Source organism: Gallus gallus, chromosome 2, assembly GCF_016699485.2.
Source record: "Gallus gallus isolate bGalGal1 chromosome 2, bGalGal1.mat.broiler.GRCg7b, whole genome shotgun sequence".
Classification (NCBI taxonomy): Eukaryota; Metazoa; Chordata; class Aves; order Galliformes; family Phasianidae; genus Gallus; species Gallus gallus.
This window is the reverse complement of record NC_052533.1, coordinates 116,047,712-116,068,163: the sequence shown is the minus strand read 5'-3', so window position 1 is coordinate 116,068,163 and position 20,452 is coordinate 116,047,712. Positions and strand designations below refer to the sequence as shown.

The window sequence follows — 20,452 nt, the reverse complement described above, 5'->3', positions numbered from 1 at the left end:
TCCATTGCCATACAGCAAAAGCTGCAATGGGTGCAGCACATCCTTGTAGTATGGTGGACGTTTAAAAACGAAAACAAATGGAAATTACAGTTTGAGTCCCTGAGAACACAGAAGAGCCAAGAGGAAGGAGACCCTGAGCTAAGTGCTGCACAACGTGGATGCGGCCCACTCCGCAGCGTGTCTAGCAGCGTGTATGTAGCTAGTTCACTCTGTTCAGTCTTGGAGTTCTCTCTCTTACAGTCTGGGCTCACTTCTTCTATGTAAAAGCACAGATATATCCACAGATGGAAACTCAGTGGTGTGCCCAGCACCTTGCAGGTTGGAGCCCTCAGGAGGTTCAGTCAGTGCACTACCGCTGGGGATTGACTGCTTCATGGGCTGAGGGACAAACCAGGGGCCTCGGCCACATCTGACTGCTGAACTCACACTAAGAATTCTCCATATTAATTTTCCAAAACCTAAACCAGATTAAAAAGCATCTGGCAGAATGAATGTCTCCATTGTCCAACACCAGAGCTGTTAAATGAAGGAGTGGGCTGTGGATAAAGCTGTCCATAGTTTTCTGGCACAGAGAGGCTACTGCTGCTGGTTTAAAACCGAACAAATGAGCAACTTGTGAGGGACGGACTCCGGGCCCTGCAGGCGGAGCCGGGGCACGGGAGAGGCGCAGCTGTGCGGCTCTGCACTGACATCTGCTGCCTGAGTAGGGGGGAGGCCCCGGCAGCTCCAGGTGGCTCAGGCTGTGAGTGCATCTCCCCACACGGGACAGATTTTAACTTAAGCAGCTAATTGTATTCACACACCACTGAGGACACACAGGGCACGTGAAAGGCAACCTTTACCTTGAAGCCTACATTATTCTTCGTAGTCTCCTGTGTGAGGAGACGCTCCTCCTCACAACAGATCTCTGGTCCATTCTCAGTGGTCCAGTCCCTGTGCTGTGCCCAGCCTGTTGCACCTTGCCACTGTAGGGAGAGCTCTGCAGGGAGGGATCAGGGGATGGCATGATGGGACGCTGCTTTACTCCTGTGAACCGCAGTTCTGCAGCCCTGTGCCTTGACTTCAGGGAAGAAAGGATCAGATGAACTGGGATTTAACAAAATAAATCACAGCGGGTCTTAAACAAAAAAATATATATTATTCACAATCTCCAGGAATAATTTATAACTAACAGAATGTAGTGTGTTATTTCATTACCCATTGCTTTCAGTGTGGATGGATTCTTAAAGCCAAAGACGTTAACATATTTTTAAAATAAATCTGAATTGCTAGGAAAGCTGGATCATCTGGACTTCTCTGAAGCAGGTAAAGTAAAACACTTTTTATTTCAAGAAATATTGCTTCTAGACTTTCCCGAAGCCAGAATTGTTCTATAAAAGTATCACAGAAATATTATACAAGATTTAAAAACACAGCTGGTATCCTAGTAACTTGAAACCTATGTACAAATAGCATCATTCATGACCATAAATACGTTTGTTCTATCAATCAGCCCATGACACATACATCAGATAAAGAGCCAGTTAATTTTAACATATGTACAGAGTCCATCAAAAAGACTGCTTCTTAAAATTATTAAAATCCTACTAAAACAATCTTGTTTTTAAGAAGTTTCAACTGAACGTACAATGTGATGAACGTAAGTTTAACCTGCAGTGCTTGCAATAGCCCAAAAACATTCACTACACTAAATAAGACGTAACAGATAGGAAACACTCCCAAGAATCGGATGCTATGGAATTACATCTGTTTGAGGTAATTCTCTTTTGGTGGTGTTGTGCTAATTATTTTGAATTTATTAAAAAAAAAAAAAAAAAGATAGTTTCTAGTAGTACAGATTTTCAAAGTTATTTTTGTGTTATACTTTATAAAATTTAAAGTTTGGTAAAGTTCAAGAAAAAACTGCAGAACAATACAACAACAAAAAGTATCTAAGCTACTATTTTGTACCCCATGTGCCTTTTGCATCTAGAATAATGTAAATCTAACATGATTTTATCATTCCCTTTAATGACTGTTCAAAACAACAACAAAAATTTAAGTCTCAAAATGAAAAGAATGCTTTCAAGACATCATTCAGGCTAATAAAAATCGGATCTCGTGACAAAAGTATATATGAATTGATGTAAACCTTTCTACCAGTATCAGATAAAAAGAAAAGTCAAAAAAAACCTCATGTATTTTTAATACTGACAATAGCGTATATAGGGAAACAATCCAATTTAAACAAATCCTCCTATAGTTAACAAATATTAGCCATACCTTTCTGAGAATAAATTTAATTAAATCAAAGTAACAAAAACATGCAATATTTTTGCTAAAATGATATTCAAACAGTCTGTTTCCACAATCCATGCTGATTATCTCTTTCCTGTCAATCTATTTATTGGTTTCACAATTACATTAGCCAACGAACAAACTAAGAACAGGTAAGTTATTAGATTCATAAATGGTATGGCATACAGATTTTAAAAGTGCAACATCGTTTTAATCAAAAGTGTGACATTAGGAATTTCCAGTGGTTAAAATAACTTATCAGAATACATTATGCAGACAGATTGGGTGGACTGAAACATTCATTCATGGTGGGATCATTTGGAAATAGAGAAAGTCACTTGAACATCCTCGTCAAAGAAATTATTTTAGCTTACAGAGAATGTGCTACTGCATTAGAAAGTTAACACTGTTTCTTTGCCTTAAGAAGCTGGAAATCTTGCTTTCCAGTGTGGATAATCACTGTGAAAGTATGTATGTGTGTGTGTGAATAAAATACACACAAATACTGAACTGGTCTTAATTTAGCTGCAAATTGTATCTACAGTGAACATGGAATGTCAGTTGTCATGATTACCTTTATTAGTCTGCTAATAAGAAAAGGAGAATGTATTTAATGATCTGCAACTTGATCTAACCCAAGGAGAGTGGAGGTGAGGCGCTGCCTTCTACGTTTAGAACTTGTGAAGTTTCCCCTCTAAGACTCTGTTCTGTTTTTTTCAAAAGTGTTCCTGTTTTCTGGGTACCGATGGATGAATCCCTAAAGGATACATTTACAGCCTGATGAACAACAGGTTGATCGGACCTCACGGGAAGATACATTTGATCTCCAAATATGTCTCTCATAGCATCAGTGTCCCGATGAGTGTCTTTTTGAGGAACGCTGATGGGTTGTAGCATGAAACTATGCCGGGACTCCAACTCTATCAAACCATTTCCACTGAAATCCATATCAAAACGGTCTGATTCTTTATCCTCTATCCATTTTTCAGCTTGATTATTTCTCCAGTGTGCATCATTCAAACTACTTTTTTCAGGAATATCGTTGTTTAATTCAAGTTTTCTCTCCTGACTTAAATTCATGGTACTCAAAGCTAGGGCTGCAAAGTCTGTTGGCACAATAAGCTGCAATTCTTCTCCAGTCAGGCCGCTCGCCTCTTCTGCAGAAGACATTTCCGCTGAGGTTGATGTAGATGATTCGTCTCCGTCCCTGTTGCTTTGAGCAATGTTAGCCTTGTCTGTTTTATTTTGCTTGTAGTAACTGTTCAGCAGTGCAAACATTCTATCTACATCCTTCAAGTAATTAGTCCAGTCAGCCAGACTAAGTCTATAGTTGTATCTGTGTTCATATACACTTTCATTCACTCTGTACAAGTCTTCCAGTCCTTGCCAGTTGATGTCACCAGTGAAATTGGGCAGGTTAGCCTTCCCATCCATCCCATAATTGTCCTCTGTTAAAAGAAAGAATAAAGCCTAATGGTGAACACCAGCTTAAAGGTGCAAGCAAAGGTGCTGCGTGCGTTTCTCCTCCCATTTCCTTGAAAGCACCACTATGCATAGCATATGTATCTCAAACTCGAAGATGCTCCACATCTTCAGTCATTTTCCTAATGATTGTGGCCTCAGGTGAGTCACAGCTCCTGCAGAACACACAGCAGTGAAACCCCTGTTTTCTGCTGCATCCTTGGAGTGAGTAAAACAGGGCTGAATCTGCCCTTTATGGGGTTTTGTGATGTCATCTAAAGATAGATCTTCCCTATGGTATTTCAAGGCATAAGAGTTGCTTCAATACATGACTAATCCATTTGCCTTTCCTAAACATTCCACCAAATGGTGCAATGAACAAACAGTGGTTGAGTATAATAGATGGGACTAATTCTGAAAGCCATTACTGACAAGAACTTCAACAAAGTCCATAGGAATTTGATGTGTAGCTTGAGATGTAAGTTCAGCAAACCAACTAGCCAAGTTTTATTTAATAAATTAGAGTCTAAGGTAGTTTCTATACCTTGTAAGTATTCACTTTAATTTACATGGAGCACAGAGAAGAAATAAAATCTGTAAAAGTTTGGTGTGAATTAAGTTATAGGACTTTACCACTCTGTAGGATATTGTTAAAATTTAGATAGAATATCTCCTATAGTTTTTATTTTTTATTAAAATATCTAAGGTTTATCCAACAATATATCTGAATAACGAGCAATGGAACAACTACAGTGACTTGGGTCATCAAATGTACTGTGAAATCCATTTTATACACTGAATACGATTCTTTCATATAATTTACAGCACGTCCAAATATTTTCCCTAAAAAATAGCCTACAAGGAAAAAATAATTAGGTAATGCAGAAGGCATTCAGGGAAAGTGGCAGACCTGTCCTCACAAAGATCTCGTAGGCAATATTTAGCTATCAGTTCACTGGGATGACTTATTCTTTTTCTGAAAATTATACAGGCAAGTAGGCTAGTATAAGTAACTTGGAAGTGCAGGAGACTATAGTCCAATACAGTGAACTGAGTACACATACTTATCTATACATCAGATGCTTCAGCTCTATAGAAAATATTTGACATCTCTATTAGTCTATTTGTATTTTAACTTGCCCTTTCTCATTCAAGCAAAACAGGAGATTCAATGTCTATATATTGTATTTTACAGTCTTTGCTTCTTTATTAGCTTGGGATTTCACAGTGAAAAAAAACTCTCCAATATTTAGTCCATCATACAGAAAGTCATAAAAATAGTGTCATGGTCAGAAAAAAAAATCATAATGAGGGGCCTCATTCTGCTCCCATCAAAGTAGGACCTCTTTCCTTACTTGGGAACACCTGAGCCTGTTCAAATATTATACAATGTAAAATGTAAACATTTTTCTTTTCTAAAGCCAGTACAAAGAATAGTCTTTCCAACAGAAGTATGTTCCTGTTTTGTATCTTAGGCTGTCTTGGCAAACAGTTGGCAAATTCCCTACCACAGGAAACAACAGAAGCTTTTTTGGATCTGGTAGAGCAGCTATGGAAGAGAGCCTCACTTGGCATGGCCATGAGCACCATATACATAAGTTAGATTATGAATAATTTGTTTCCTGAAACAACAACAAAAATTAAATACTGCAGAGGTTTCAAGAAATAAGTCTTACTGTTCTAGTGTTCAGAAGAATAAAAGGCTCTAGGAATGATCATAGGAAAGGATGTACTTTTGAGGAATTTAATTAACTGCACTACAAATGCTACAAATCTTTTATATGATTATATGATTTGTATTGATAGTTTCATATATCTCTGTCTATCAATTCAATGTGTCAAATATGAGTCTGTGTAGGAAAACAAACTTCCACAAGAACATCAGTGGTTAAAGTGGTTTCATATATTATGGTAGAAACTGAAACTGGACCGCAGCCATTTGATCATTAACAAGTTTGCATATGAACCAGGGCAGCGTGGAGCAGATCAGAGGCCAGGATGTTGGCTTTTGGCCCAGAAGAATCTCTGATGCCAGTCCAAGGGTGGTGCTGTAAACAGTGGGGGCATTTTGGGGCTGGTGAGGAGGAGCTGCTGTTCCCCATGAGCCTCAGTAGCAGGGTGTCAGGGCTGTGCTGCAGGGAAGTTAGATCAGCAAAGAGCTTGTTGCATTTCTACAAAGTAGCTCAAAGACTGAGACCATCATACTGATTCTAATCCTTTCCCCCCTAAACATTGCATTTTTTTCTGCAGTCTCAGTTTCACCGCTGATGACTGAGGAGTTTCACAGCTGATAAGGCACTGGAAATTGTTCCGTGAACTTCATGTCCATAAGAAAAAAATAACTTGTTTAAACACATGGAAAAGAGGTAACTTGTATTCATACATGTTAAATAAGTAGGAAAGCTAAATCTTAAGGTCCTAGAGCTGACTCTACGTTGGTCGACTGTGCAAGTCATCTTACAGCTTAATTCCACAACTTAGCAGTAAGCATGATGTTTCTCACTGAAATCAAAGTATATAGAGGGAATGGAGAGGAGAGAAAAGGTTTTCTCCTGTAAGAAATCTCATTACAAAAAAGTCTGAAACAGAAAAGTGGAGATGAGTTGCATTTGAGTAACAGCATGTCAGTGGTTTCCTCTATCAATATTTGGGAATCACTCACCTATATCACAGACCTTAATGAGATAAAAAGTGTTGCTAACTGTTCATAATAAAACATCTTCAGATTTTTTTTTAATCAAGTATTATCTAAATTCATCGACCAATTATTATGCCTCAGAGTCCTGTGATGCTATCTGTGGCTGTGTTATTCCCAAACCAATTCAAGATGTGGCTGCATCTCCTCCTGAACTAAAGGCAAATAGGCACAGTCACCTCCATGGTGGCTTTGAAAATCCACAGGCAAGGAGAAAAGAGGAGATTGTGATTCCTATACATTGTAATTAACTACATATGCAGAGTCAGTTCTGTCTATTCAAGGACACGTTCTTCCCCTCAGAAGCTTTCTCCCTTTGTATTAAGCGAATGGCAGTATACTGACTGTTTCCATACAGGTCTGTTGTCCCAGTATTGTACTTGCAAAACTTGTAGCGCTGTATTAACTCAGGACATTTTAGACTGGAAACAGATCAAAGTGGAGAATGGAGAGTGATAGATACTTTTTGTTCATTTAAAAAAATGTTTTAGAAAAAAAAAAAAAAAGAATCCCACCAGTATAGAGCTTGAACCCAGGCATCCTTGTGTGCTGAGAAGCTGGCTGTCTGGAATGGAGGAATACTACACAGAGCAATATCACTTGTGTCCTACTGTACTATTTATCCCAGTAGCATAACCTTTACTGACTCGGTACCAGAAGTTAAAATATTTCCATTAACACAACTTAAAGATTAATCCTGGGTGCTCTATTTCATGCAATCCTACAATTCAAAAATGACATTTCTGTTACATTTGTAGTTAAAATTGGGAATATTTACAAGAATATCTTCTAATGAAAGACTTCAAATCATAATTACAGGGATTACTCTCTATCGTTGTGGTAACCAGCTCCCATCAGGCTGTAATAAGCAATGTAAACCACTGGGATATAACCAAACAAAAGCTTATCATTTTCCTACATCCCCAAACTACACAAGTCAGAAAATACAAAACTGACTGCATGGAAAAAATAGCTGATTAATTTGGAGGTCTACAAAATGTTGAAATACATTATCTTAATTGTTCCCTGGCTGCTAGGAGCAGTGACAAGGCTCTTCTCAGAAGACTGAAGAAAAGTTTTCCATAGTCTTCTATACTCCTTGGGCCCAGTTTACACCTCAGGCATGCTATGTATATTAGGACCAACTCCACCAAAGCAAATGGAGATGAAAGTGTATAAGACTGATGTATAGGGAGGAGATATCAAGTCTGAATATGACAGGCCTCTAAACTTTTTTCCCCTTAATAAAAACATTGTTTGCTGAACAGCAAGTGCAGTACTGCTAAGACCTGAGTCTCATGAGGCTTTTGCTTTACGGCTGGTTCCTCCACTAGGAGGAGGAGCTAGCTGGGTTCAGCATGATAGACATGTAGGTACTGTAAGTATACTTGTCTTGCATACCTCAGGTTCGAGCATTAGGAATAAGACATCTCATCCATTGCCCTTCCTGAGTTCAAATATTGAAACCTTTTAAGAATATTTGGTCTCATGTGTCAGATCTGGTCTGAAAGCATTGTTCCCTCTGCTCAAAGGAGCCTCACGTTTATGCCTTGCTTACAGTGATCTGGATGCTGCACATGTGCTGATCAAAATGGGCACTCTTTTGCTTAAAGCAACATCTGTCAATATTTTCTAAAGCCAGTGAGAAGATTTTACTTTTTACTTCTGTAGGTTTGATTAGGCTCCTTGAACACATATGTTTCAGGAAGCTTTCTAAGCAGTTGTTTTCCACTTAAAATGCAGGTGTAAAGGCTTCCTAAATAAAAACAGAAAGAAAAAAAAAGCAGCAACAGGAAAACAACCCAAAAGAGGTTATTCTTTTTGTGTCATTTTTCCTGCATAAATATCTGAGTAATACAAGCATGGAATACGAGCCGTATGAAGTCTTGCTGTGACAGTGAGCTACATTAAATGCAGAATGGTAGGTCTAAAAAACAATGGCCAAGTTCAGTCTAAAGTAGTTAGGAAATGCATGCATCAAAAGATATTTTGTGTGCAAGATGGCAGGATACAGACATTAGTTGAAATGGACTGGAATCATGCAATTATTTGGAAAGAAGCTGCTGAGGAGAATAAAAAAGTGTGGATACCTGTGCGGATCATAGCTTCCTCCATCTTTATTTCCTGATATAGGAAAATACAAGAGTAACTTTTGTTAGTGTTTAGAACTTGTAAAACCATTCACAATGTAGTTTTCCATGCACAGCATCTAATTCCTAAAAAGAAATGTTCTGTGTTAAATAAAGACAGAGCTGTAGTCCAACAAAGATTTCCTGGAAGTTTTATATGAAGGGAATGAAAAACCACAGTTTTTCAAAAATAATAAAACCCCCAAATGATTAAAAAAGAGAAACATTCATAGCTGAAGAAAGAGACACAAAGAGGCACAACATAAAATATGTAGAAGGGAATACTCCTGTAAAAAAATATCACAGTTTCAAACAACCAAATTTAAGTGCAATGAATTCCAGACTTATGAAGTATAAACACCACCTATTCCTGTATTCAGAGATACTTGCAAAGAAATGCTGCTTTCCTCATAAACAAAGGGGAATACAGGTGATAAGAAATGTTTAGTCTCAGTTGTGGTGTAGCGCCTAAGGTTGTTCATACAGGTAGATGGCAATCAGAAATAATACAGGATTTAATACCTCATCTGCTACTGTTAGGTAAAACCTAACCAAGCAACCCCTGCAACAGAGAAAGGATCTATGGCTCTGAAAAAAAAAGATCTGCATTTGTTTGTTACTGCTTAGTGCAAATAACATGATAGACTTTCGGCAGAATTCCTGTCAACTGCTGTTTGTTGTCAATATCTGTCCAGAATAACTTGTGAAAACTTGCAAAGAAGTTTTCTGGCCATGCAGTTACATGGAATGGTGCATTTGGATCATTCCACCTTATTAAGAGCAACACTTTAGAAAATCACAGCTTAAGGATACGATTAAGGAGATGAAAATAGCTGAATAAAATGGAAATAAATACTCTGTTCTATTTTTCTTGTACCTGTTTCAAGTCCCTTAGGCCTTGGATTGCACTGCTTATAACCTTGACAACTTCTCAATTCCATCAACTGTACATGCAATTGATTTAAAATGCCTCTTTCCACTGTATGTACGGTATTCGTCAGCTGAGAAAAAGAGAAACAGAGAGAAAAAATACTAAGAGAAATAATAATAATAATAATAATAGTAATAATAATAGAGCAAAATGCAACTAGAGGAGTTTAGTCTGCCATATTTTGAAACAGGGAAAGGGATTTACCTGATAGGGATCAGTGTTCATATCAAAATATTCCAAGAAGCCAGTTGCAAACTCACAGAAGAGAAAATTGTGGGTGTCATTCACTGTTCGCAAACACCAGTAGGTGTTGTTATTTGAGCTTGTGCAAGCACAGAAAGATCCCACTGTAAGTAATGATAAAAGTTGTCAGTTTAGGTGAAAAATCATATGCTTGTTTCTTACACTAGTGAAATTTCTGTAGATCTTCGTATACTTATATTCTAGATTATTTAAAAGAAAAAACATCTCATATTTGAATAACATTAGATTCTCATCTAAAACAGGTCAAATGCTGCTAATGTATCAAATTTATCATACAAATTTCTCACATATATAGACAAATAAAGCAGAAGATAGTAAGTAACATAGTTACTGGGGAATATTCTGTTCTGATTTATATGTAGCTTTTGGGATTGAGCAGAATTCAGACCTTATAAAACAACACAAACCTGGAACCTTAAGATCCGTATGAAATTTGGCTCATTGGAATTGTGTGTGCTGTTTATAGGGGTACTCCTATTGTCATCAGTGGCTAAAATGCTACCATTAGTAGAGCCTCTGAGATACAAGTAAAACAGATAATTGCAAAGAAGGTCAAATTGTTAATATAATAAATGACGTGCACAGAAATGACACAGAAGTCAAGAAAGGGTGAGGCATTGTATGGGAAGGAGGCAAGTGGGAGACTTGGTAGTTTAGGATTTACGACTTGAGGGAATGGCATGGATTTGCATCAGGGTGATGGCCCTTGTGAGTTCCTTCCAACTTGGGCTATTCTACAGTTCTGTAATTGTTCTATGAAGAGATGGTTTAAAAACAGGGAGCTTGTCTGGCACTTGAATGCAGGTATGATGGAAGAAGCAAGATGGGAAGGAAGACCAATGGATAAGTATAAGTCTTATTTTAAGTAGTCTTCTCCTACTGCCTTGAGTCTCTCAAATGTAGCTACTTAACAACTATGTATTTTGAACTACAATCCCTCATTTAATTTGTTTGGTTAATTTGTTAAGAGAGAAATTGAATCACTCAATTAAATCTCTGCTCAAAAACAACCCCAGGTAAGGTAACTGGATTACATGCTATTATTTTTCAACCTGGGGAAGCCTAGAACAGACACCACTCCTAGATCCAGGTGTCACATATGAGATAGATGTCATTAGAGAAAGTTAAGATCTTGTCAGTAAACTAAAATGGAGTCTGGACAGCTCTTCCACTGACCAAACGTAGACATGAAAAATACAATCATTCAATCTTCACATTGCATATTTTGTGCAGTATGAAGATTTAAAATATGGTGGCAGATGAACTTCTTTTGTTTTGTTTTCAATCAACTGAAGTTTAACCAAAAAACTAGCTGGAGCCAACAGGTAGTTTCAAACGTGACTACTAGAAGTTGATTAGTTTTAGTAGGGTATGTTTAACAAGATGTCCAAACCTTTTCCCAAAAACCACATATTTTTATGATTGTTTATAATCTCATTCTGCCAGCAAAAACAGGCTCAGAAAGGCATCTTCTCTAGGTCTCAAAACAAACTGATAGCAAAGTTTTGCTTTTTTATTTAATTAGTGCCGTGACTTTCTGTAATTGTGTTCATGTGTTAAATACACTTCACAAATCTAGTAATAGTACTAGCCCTTTTTATCCATGTAATCAGAGTCAATACTTTGATTTGGTATTGGTTATGAACTGTGTCAAAGGGACATTTTTTTACCCCATGACTATTACAAGAGCATTGCCAGGATGTACAGAAAGATAAGAATGCTTTTCATAACTGCTACTCCACAGTTAAAAAGCAATACTTGGTCTAATAGTTGTTTAGAACAAAAATCATGCATATAACTGCTGTAGGAACATTTTAAAATGTACAAAACATACTAGCAGAAGTTCTAGAACTATCAAAACAAATTACTAAGTAAGAGAGAGCATCTTTCTTGAAATGAGTATATCAAATTTTCTGTTTGGAGACAGTTATGAAGTCTGCGTGAAAGGTAATGCCTCTTATGTTATTATGTTGGCCCATGATGTCAGAGGCAGATGTTGGTGTTATAGCAGTAGTGGCTGAACTTTCCCATCAGTGTTCCATTACATTTTGTTGCTGTGTGACAGATGGCATCAGAGGGGCAGTCTGACAAAATGGCGTCTGACATGGAAGTGCGTATGAAGCAAAGGTGTGTCAGTGAATTCCTCCATGTGGAAAAAATGGCACCCACTGATACACACTGACACTTGCTGAACACTTATGGAGACCAAACGGTGGATGTGAGCACAGTGAGGCAGTGGGTGATGCATTTCAGCAGTGGCGACTGCAACAGTGGGTCACCACAGGTTCAAATTTTTACCAGCTTGGCATGGAGGCTCTTGTTCTTTGCTGGTGAAAATGCATAGCTAATGATGGTGATTATATTGAAAAACAGTGTTTTGTAGCTAAGAATGTGCTCTATCAATAGTGCTGATTTGCCCTTTGTAGCTGTTGTAGTTTCCATGGCAATAAATAAGAGGCATTACTTCTGGAGCGGCCTACTTATGTTGTAGCATAATCAACATTTGATCTTTAAGGTTTTGAAAGCAAAGTTTTCATTTTCATAGGAAATTTGGTTTGCAGAAACTTTAAAATGGTAGTGAAAGTCTCAATGTTCAAGTAAACTCAGCAATATCATGTACATGGCCTTTGAGCTCCAACCTCAATGAAACTAGACCATTCACTGAATTAATTCTGCAGGAACCAACTAATGCTAACACACCAATTCTATCTGCTACTGTCACAGATACTTAATTCTGCTGATCCGTCTGTGCTGATCTAATTCTGTGGGTTAGAATGTATAGTTTCATTATATAGGCTTACCCAAATTTACATGGATACAAATAGGGGAAGGGTTTACCCTCCTTGTGCTTTTTCCCACTTTGCATGGCTGTGAACTCACTTGTAATTCCTATGAAGTATTTGGTCATCTGGACAGTCAAGACATGACAGGAACCTTGGTGTCTAGTTATGAATCTCTACAAGCTATGAATCTCTTCAAGAGAGATTTTTTAACAAGCCAACTCTCCTTTTGCTTCTGTAGTGTTTTGCATAGAGCCTCTTGTAATAATTTCATACAAATATGTAACACAGAAATTACAAACATACTCAAGCAACACTCTTCCTGAATACCTCAGAAAAAGTTCAGCAGCAGCAGCACTACTAAGTGCTGTTCTTCCACATAATGACCTGATGGACTGCATGAGGTGAGAACTCTTGCACAACAGAGGAGAACCTAGTTCACATCTGAACACAGAAGACTTACAGCTCCAGAAGGGTGCAGTTTGCCAGTGGTTGTTGTCATGGGTAAAACATGTCAGTCCAGGAAGGCTACACTCATCCCCTTTCTTCTGGCGCTTTTTCCCCTTCCTTTCCTTCTTCCTTCTGCGATTCTCTTTGAACAACTGCAGTTTGCTGTCTACCTCCTGTGCGGCTTCTCTGTTCAGAGAGAAAGTTGGACATGGCTGACAGAACAGATTCTATTTGGTTAAAAACAGCAGTTTTTACCTCTATCTGACTTTTTGAAGACTAGATGATGAGAATATGCCCTTCGGGAAGCTGATCTTTCCAGCCCAGCTTCCACCCCAGCAATTATGACAAAGTGCCTTCTTCAGCATCTATGAGAAATGATGCACTTTTGCATTTAAGTTTAACTGGGTCACTTTAATGATTACCTAGTCAATCAACTTTTGAAATGATTAATTTCTTCCATTTCTAGTTTTTTTCAATATTATCCATAAACTTTCACATATACAACCAGAAATACTGAAGGTTTCTTGCTTGAACTTGCTTTATGTGACCTTTTGTTTCCCTCATGTCTTCCCTTCCCTCCCCCCCAAGAACCCAACCCATTCCTAATATTTCTCCATCACTAAAATGCTAGCTGAGATAGTGAGGATGATAAAAACTTACTTGAAGGGATGAAGATGGCTCTTGATTTTCTCTTGGGCCTTTACACCTTTCTCTTTGTTGTAGTAGCTATAGGGAAAAATTTTAAAAATTACAGAGTCAGGAAACAATCCATTTTCAGCACAAAACCAAAACAGTAATATCTTTGACATTTTCTTGTAACTACACAGAAAGACTCAGGATTTTCATTTCATTTAAAGAAGTTATATGTGTGTGAATGATCTATAGTAAAACTATAGCTATGTTTAATGTGTTAGTAGAATACAAACATATTTAATCTTAAAATTTTACATGCATCTTCTAAGAGTAGCTTCTACTCTTAAAAGTGATCTAACTAAAATTTGGATCTGGTAGACCTTCATTTTCAGCATTCCTGAATTAAGATACGTACCCTGACACTTGAATGTGTCTCCAGAAATAGGATAACTTTGATTTCTTCCCAGGTCAATAGAGAAATAAGTTCCATCCAGGAGAGATACAGAGCACAAATATTTACAGTCCTATTATGAATCAGCTTCCTTCCTTCCCTGCTTTGGAGATGACATCTCAATAGGCTAACTCTAGTTATGTGTGTCTACAGTAGTTATAAATACCAGTAGCTCTTATATTCTTTGTTTTCCATCTCGGAAAAAACAAACAAACAAAAAAAACCACAACCAAACAAAACAACAACAACACAAAACAACCCACAAAAGAAACAAAAACAAAAACCAAACAAAAAAAATCTCAAAACAGGAAAACTTGAAAAATACATAAACCTTATCAATCAGAGTAGCTGCCAACACTGAATGTCATCTCTATTACCTCTGTTTAGTACAGTCACATTCATCTGGTTTTCTTCTTTTTAGGTGTCCTCTAACTTCCCTCAAATTCTTGATTTTGTCCTGGAGAGCTTCAATCTGCAGAGATCGTTGCCCAGTCAGATTTATTCTTTGAATAGGTAGCAGTGCAAAAACTTCACTCAGGTTTTAAAATACCTCTTACCTCCTTATCAATGTAAGCCTTGTGGTCCTTCCAGGCTCTGGCAGATTGGTACAGCTCCCTCTCACAGTGAATAGTGTCATTTGGAAGAATAAAACACCTGTAGATACAAATTTAACAAATGGGAAACAGAAAGTCATTGGTTTCCCAACTGCCTACTCTTTTAATCTTTCATCCATCATTTCTAATAATTTCTTTCTAAATAACCTCTAGAATGTGTTCTTATGCTGACAATTGTATGATTGACCGCTTAAATGTGTTTTCTCCTCAAAATCAAATAAGTTCCTCATTCATGACACATGCTCTGTGCATGCTAAGCAAAAAAGCTGTGAGAATCTTAATCCAATCAGAAATGAGACCGTAACGGAACTAAAAATCTATTCAGAATTAAAAGTCTTGTTGACAAAATGCAGTCATTTAACCACCAGCTCTGAGAAATAGATCCCTTTTGTCCCATGAATGAGACCCATCATCTGAGTATGAAAAATAGTTAAGAATAGAATACAAATATAATCAATGAGTAAAGAAGATCAATATAATTAATAAAGATAAGGATAATAAAGAACAATAAAGTGGTGCAATAACAAAAATATTCATACCAATGTTTGAAAAAATGGTGCTATCAAGAAACAAAATAACTGGAGGGCCAAGGATGTGGAATGAGAATCCAACAGATAACAGGCTGGACTTCCAAAGCAATATTTAGTAAAAGTTAAAATCCTCAATAGGGAAATAATCATTTTTTTTCCAGAAAGCCACTTAAGGCTTTATTAATGTCATGGAAATGATAATGTAAAGAAAAGATAATTTTTACTTGTTCAAAATTAACATTTATGTTATCCTTGGTGTTTTCTGGAAAAAAAAAAAATCAAAGATGATAGGGAGGTTAAAATTAAAGACTTGTTGCCTGTGTTTGCCTGACTTCAGATAAATCATATTAGCGCTTTTAAGAGAAAAGGATTTTGAAATTGTTGCCCTTTCATTTAAATTTAGTTAAGATTAAAAATTAAAAATGAATTGAAATTTCCAGGATGGAAAAATCATGGGTCTCTTCAGGGATATATGAGTCTATAGAAGCTTAGCTAATGCTAGCTTTTTGCAAACAACTAATGTGTCCTCACTTGGAGTGGGATTTCAGCCATCTAAAATTTAGGCCTCTACTCTAAGCTGGTTGCCCAGCCTTTGTAACAAACAACAGGAGTGTCTGCTTCATGGGGTGGTTATTGTAAGATGTATCGTAAGACACATGTTTTGATATGGACAATGAGTTCTCCCTCTTGAGTTGCCTGCTCCTCAGAGATAAAAACATAGCTTTACACTTCTCCCTTCAATACACATATTACAATTGCATGATTCCACCTACAACAAGCACAACTCAAGCATATCTAAAATTGTCTGCAACAACAATTATAAGCTCTTTAATACAATAACTATAAAAACAGTAAAAAACTGAAAGACTGAAATTAGAAAATGAAGAAGACTTAATCTTAAGGAAATAAGTAGAAAAAGCAATTGTACTTGTGCGTCACTCTGACAGAACTGGGTTGACCTATAGCATCAGTGCCATCAGCAACCATCGTGTCACTGGGAGCACCATCAGTTTCCTCTGCTTTTTTGTCATTTTCAGCATTGTGACGTTTGGTGATACTTCTGGTCTTTAACACCTGCAGTTCTTCCTCTTCCAGGTTTATGTCATATATTTCACCTTCAAATTCCACAGACAAGGATCGGGTTTGGCGAGTGTGAACAAAACGTGGTTTGTATTCTGCAGAAGAAAGAAACATCCACAGCTGCACATACATATGTACAGGACTCTTGCCCTAAACACCTAGCATATTCCAAAGAGCAAGAAGGCTGTTCAATATTAACAGCTTATTTTTCTTCTGTGGCTTTGCAGAAACTTATTTCATTATCTTTGGTTAGTTCAGGCCCCACACTCTCATGAGTAGCATGAAATTCTGAATGCTCTGGGTTTTGCATTTCATGCTAGACTGGTCTTATGCCACAGTTAGCATCTGTATTTCCAAACAAAATCAGTATCTCAGAAATCAGGTATCTAGAACGAGACACTCAAAAAACCCCAAAACTGCAGGGTTAGAACCCCATGAGAAAATTAAGCCATTCTGTGTTGTGAAACAGTGTCACCACCTGTAAATTGGTGTGTCATAAATTTGACTTATGCTTCCTAATTAAAATTACTCTTTAAAAGGATCCGTTAAAAAGGCAAGAATCTGTCATATATTACTGTATGCACTGGCATATGTATGTATGTAAGCTCTGACACACACATATCATTCATATCTATGAAAACAAGTTTTAGTCCTCCAAAACCTTGCTGTGTTGTAGAGTTAAAGTGAGGTCTGTTCTCCATTTGTTGCATCCGTGCTGAGCACACTTTTTGTCACCTAACTGCATTCTGTGCAGCAGAATAAAGTGAGAGCTCTGGGAGAGTACTGCCTTTGGCATTTAGGATAGATTCTACTGCAGCTTTTTTTCTAGTGCCTTTGAGAGATTCATGCTGAGCCAGGAAAGGCAAGAATCTTTTGAAAGCACAGATAGTGAACCTCATTCAACCTTTTACTCAAACAATCCTATCCTCCTAAACTGTTTCAGTGGTTGCCTGCTGTCAGGCTAAAAAAAAAAAAAAGGCTTCCTAGTCAGTGAAAAACCATAGTTCCAAAGTATCTTTCTGCTTTATATAAATCATTAATGAAACAGTGAAGAAAAATTCACAGGATCAGATGGGAGAAATTCTGGCATTGTAACAGTCTCTGATGATACTGCTTTTTAATCAAGTGACTGAAAAATTTTGGAGTACAAAAGCATCTTATCCAAGTGTCATCTGAAGGCTGAGGCCTGAACCAGTCATTCCCTTAACATTGTCTCATCACCATGATTCTCTGTTTGCCTCAGATGAATGCTAAGGGAACTTGGAGGAGGAGAAAGAGGAGAATTGAAGAGGACTGAAAATGTTGTAAAGGAGAAAAGCATAACAAATATAGCTTTTTTTCTGACGTCCCCTTCATAGGCTCTCAACAGTTGTTTGCCCCTTTCCCATCTCCCCACATTCTCTCCCCAATGCACTGCCCCTAATTGCAATCCCCACCCAACCCTTGCTGGTACCCTGGCAATCCTTCTCTTTCCAGCATAATGGTAGGAATCTCCCCTTGAAATTATCACTTGGGGGAACATTGACCAGTTTGAGGATCACTCTGGTAGTTGGTGACGTGGAGACTTTCCAGAGGCCTACCTATGCACACTATGAATTTCCTTAGATCATACTGAACAAACAGAATAAGTTATATCAAGGCAGCATCTAGTCTGAACAATGAGAACTCAAGACAGACAATATTGTGGTTGAATGTACAAAGAATACCAAGGATTCTTGTTCATTTGCAGAGTAGGGCCGGCTTTAAATAAGGAAATATTTTGAATTATACTGCCATTTTCTTATTTCACAGACATCTGTGCAGCATCACCTAACTTCTGCATTTCTTATGACTCAAGAATCTTCCTGTTTTGGAGGCTCATCTCTATTTCGCTCTCCGCTCTAGTATTCTGAACAGAGGACAGGAACATACAGCCTGTTCTCGAGCAAAGCCCCTGAAATCCAAGGTTACTTTTATTGTTCTGGCTACAGAACTTCACTTTCATCATCGGGCGGATAGATTAAAATATTTGTTCCACTTAAAATAGTGTCTTCTTAAACAGGTTTTTGCAGTATAAATTCTTAGCAGAGACAAGTCCAAGTACTGCTGTCTTAAAGCCTGCTTGTGCATTCCCTTCAGACCACGCTCCACTAGAGGACACTGCAATCTAACCTGTCTCCTTGCAGCGCTCCCGGTACAGCCTGGAAGCTGCAGCTGTGCAAAAATTCATTCTGCCAGCAGTCATGGCCTTTCAGTGTCTTGTATAGAAGATGTCTTTGGGATATCATTAGACAGCATTTGAATTCGGTGTTAACGATGCAAGGAAACACTTGCTTTGGCTGTCTTAGCAAATAAAGGCACTGGTTCAACTGCAGATGACACCAGGTATGTGTCTGACCAGCGCGATAGGTGGCACCAACGCATCACGACCACAGCCAACCTGAGCAGTATTCTTTACTGCTGTGCAGAGATAACTTCGGTTCTCATCGTTTTTGTTATTACAGAGGCATTTATGTAGAACCCGGCTGCCAATTACATTGTATTCATTGTATGCTGAGGATAAAACCAACGTTGTGAGCCTTTACCCTTGTTCTTTACAACAGCATACAGGAGGTCAGAACACTTACTTTGCGCACTGGGGTTTCTCAGAAACTGTCTTTGACTTTTTCTTTGGGTCCTGCTGTTTCGGAAATCGGTGTCTCCACAGTTGCAGTCCTTATCTTTACCACTGTATCCCCGGGAGTGGATGCTGCGGGCCCTCTTCCTGATGGCCAGGATGTCACTAGATACCTTGCACTTGTGAATTCGGAGCTTGCCAGAAGCATCTTCTGTGCACTGCCACTTCTGCAAGAGAGAGAGAGAGAGAGACACGTGAGGATGATTTCCCAGCAGCCTTCCAAACCCCTGCTGCTCTCAGACGGATTGCAAAAGATGACAAGCAAATTTCTTTCAAAACTAAGTGGTCTCTTAAAGAACAGACTGAGGTGGGAAACATTTTAAGGGACTAAATTCGCTCACGGCCTTCTCAATATCTCTCTCAAGCTAGGCAAACATAAGCTTGAATGAAATTGCTGCGAATCTGCATAAAGAAAACACAACTCAGCCAAAAATGATGTATAAATCAAGAGTATCTAGACTAAACACATCCATGAAAGAAGCAAGTAAAAAGTCTTAATTTACTGAGCCACGGAATACAGCTGTCAGGGCTGTTTTCACCAAGTCTCTTTTTCCCTTTGAAAAAACAAACTTTGCTTCTTTGTTCTGCAACTTGGAATTTCTAACATGATTCAGAGGAAAATAAAACATCTCCACAGATGAAGAACTGGTTCAATTGTGGGGTTCCTTGGAAAAAAGAAGGACAAATCATGGATGTGATTTACACAAAACTACTACAACACTAACAGGATGTAATTTATTTCCATACCTGAGGCCAGAGTTAGGAACTACACCCTAACACATCCCTACAAACCATGCCACTCAGACCTGAAAACACTGCTGACTCTTCATATGAGAAGCCTGGAAGCATAACTTCCTGGGCCCCCTGTGCCCCCCAGCAGGTAGAATCAGTGCAACAAGCACTCCCAGAAAAAAAAACACAGGGAAAAACCTCAGGGACCGCAAATAAATAAATAAGTTTGGATAAACTCCTTGGGATCCCTAAATCTTGTGATTTGTATCAGGCTGGTGAGAAAACAGTGCAGTCTGGAAGGAGTACCTGTACAACATCGTACATGTGCTGAATATAAGAGCAAGTGAGGGAGAATGAGAGGAAACAGAGATTTTTCCAGCTTGTCTGCACAATATCTGACTGACTTGATTATCAACATGACTGAATCCAGATGGAAGAACCCAGGTGGATTTTTCCAGTGGATCCCACTGTCTCTACATTTCAAATAAGAAAGTAACAGAGACTTTAATTTCCTCTCCACATTGAACTGTCTTAAAAAAGGGTGTTTTTTTTTCTTTTCCTTTTTTTTTATTTTTTAAAATGGACCGGTGGTGACAGATTGGTGCTCCTTTGCCCATGCCCAAAGCTTGCCATATGTGGCTGCAGGTTTATAGCTGGCATGCACAATACACTGCACATGCTAGGAAGTCTCTGATTCCAAGCAAGATGTAGCCCAAATAACAATAAAAGAACTAGAAATAGTTATATTTACTTATAATACAACTAGTAC

At 38.1% G+C, this 20,452-nt stretch overlaps 1 protein-coding gene across 8 annotated transcripts in view; it reads right to left on the bottom strand.

Moving 5' to 3' along the window:
• Nucleotides 1-1,118: 1,118 nt before the first annotated feature.
• The window catches only part of SULF1 (sulfatase 1), a 126,229-nt gene continuing 106,895 nt past the window's right edge, over nucleotides 1,119-20,452 (bottom strand). For 4 of the 8 annotated variants that reach the window (XM_046928489.1, XM_040691315.2, XM_040691306.2 and 1 more), the window contains exons 15-23: nucleotides 18,902-19,118; nucleotides 16,144-16,390; nucleotides 14,629-14,725; nucleotides 14,449-14,543; nucleotides 13,648-13,713; nucleotides 13,001-13,173; nucleotides 9,698-9,840; nucleotides 9,440-9,563; nucleotides 1,119-3,725 (exon numbers count right to left, since the gene is read on the bottom strand). In XM_046928489.1, coding sequence (XP_046784445.1) covers nucleotides 2,908-3,725; nucleotides 9,440-9,563; nucleotides 9,698-9,840; nucleotides 13,001-13,173; nucleotides 13,648-13,713; nucleotides 14,449-14,543; nucleotides 14,629-14,725; nucleotides 16,144-16,390; nucleotides 18,902-19,118 — 1,980 coding nt within the window. In that variant the 3' untranslated portion in view covers nucleotides 1,119-2,907. Of the gene's footprint in view, nucleotides 3,726-8,523; nucleotides 8,650-9,439; nucleotides 9,564-9,697; nucleotides 9,841-13,000; nucleotides 13,174-13,647; nucleotides 13,714-14,448; nucleotides 14,544-14,628; nucleotides 14,726-16,143; nucleotides 16,391-18,901; nucleotides 19,119-20,452 lie in introns of those variants that run through there. The other 4 variants (XM_040691332.2, XM_015282902.4, XM_046928495.1 and 1 more) reach the window with 2 other exon arrangements.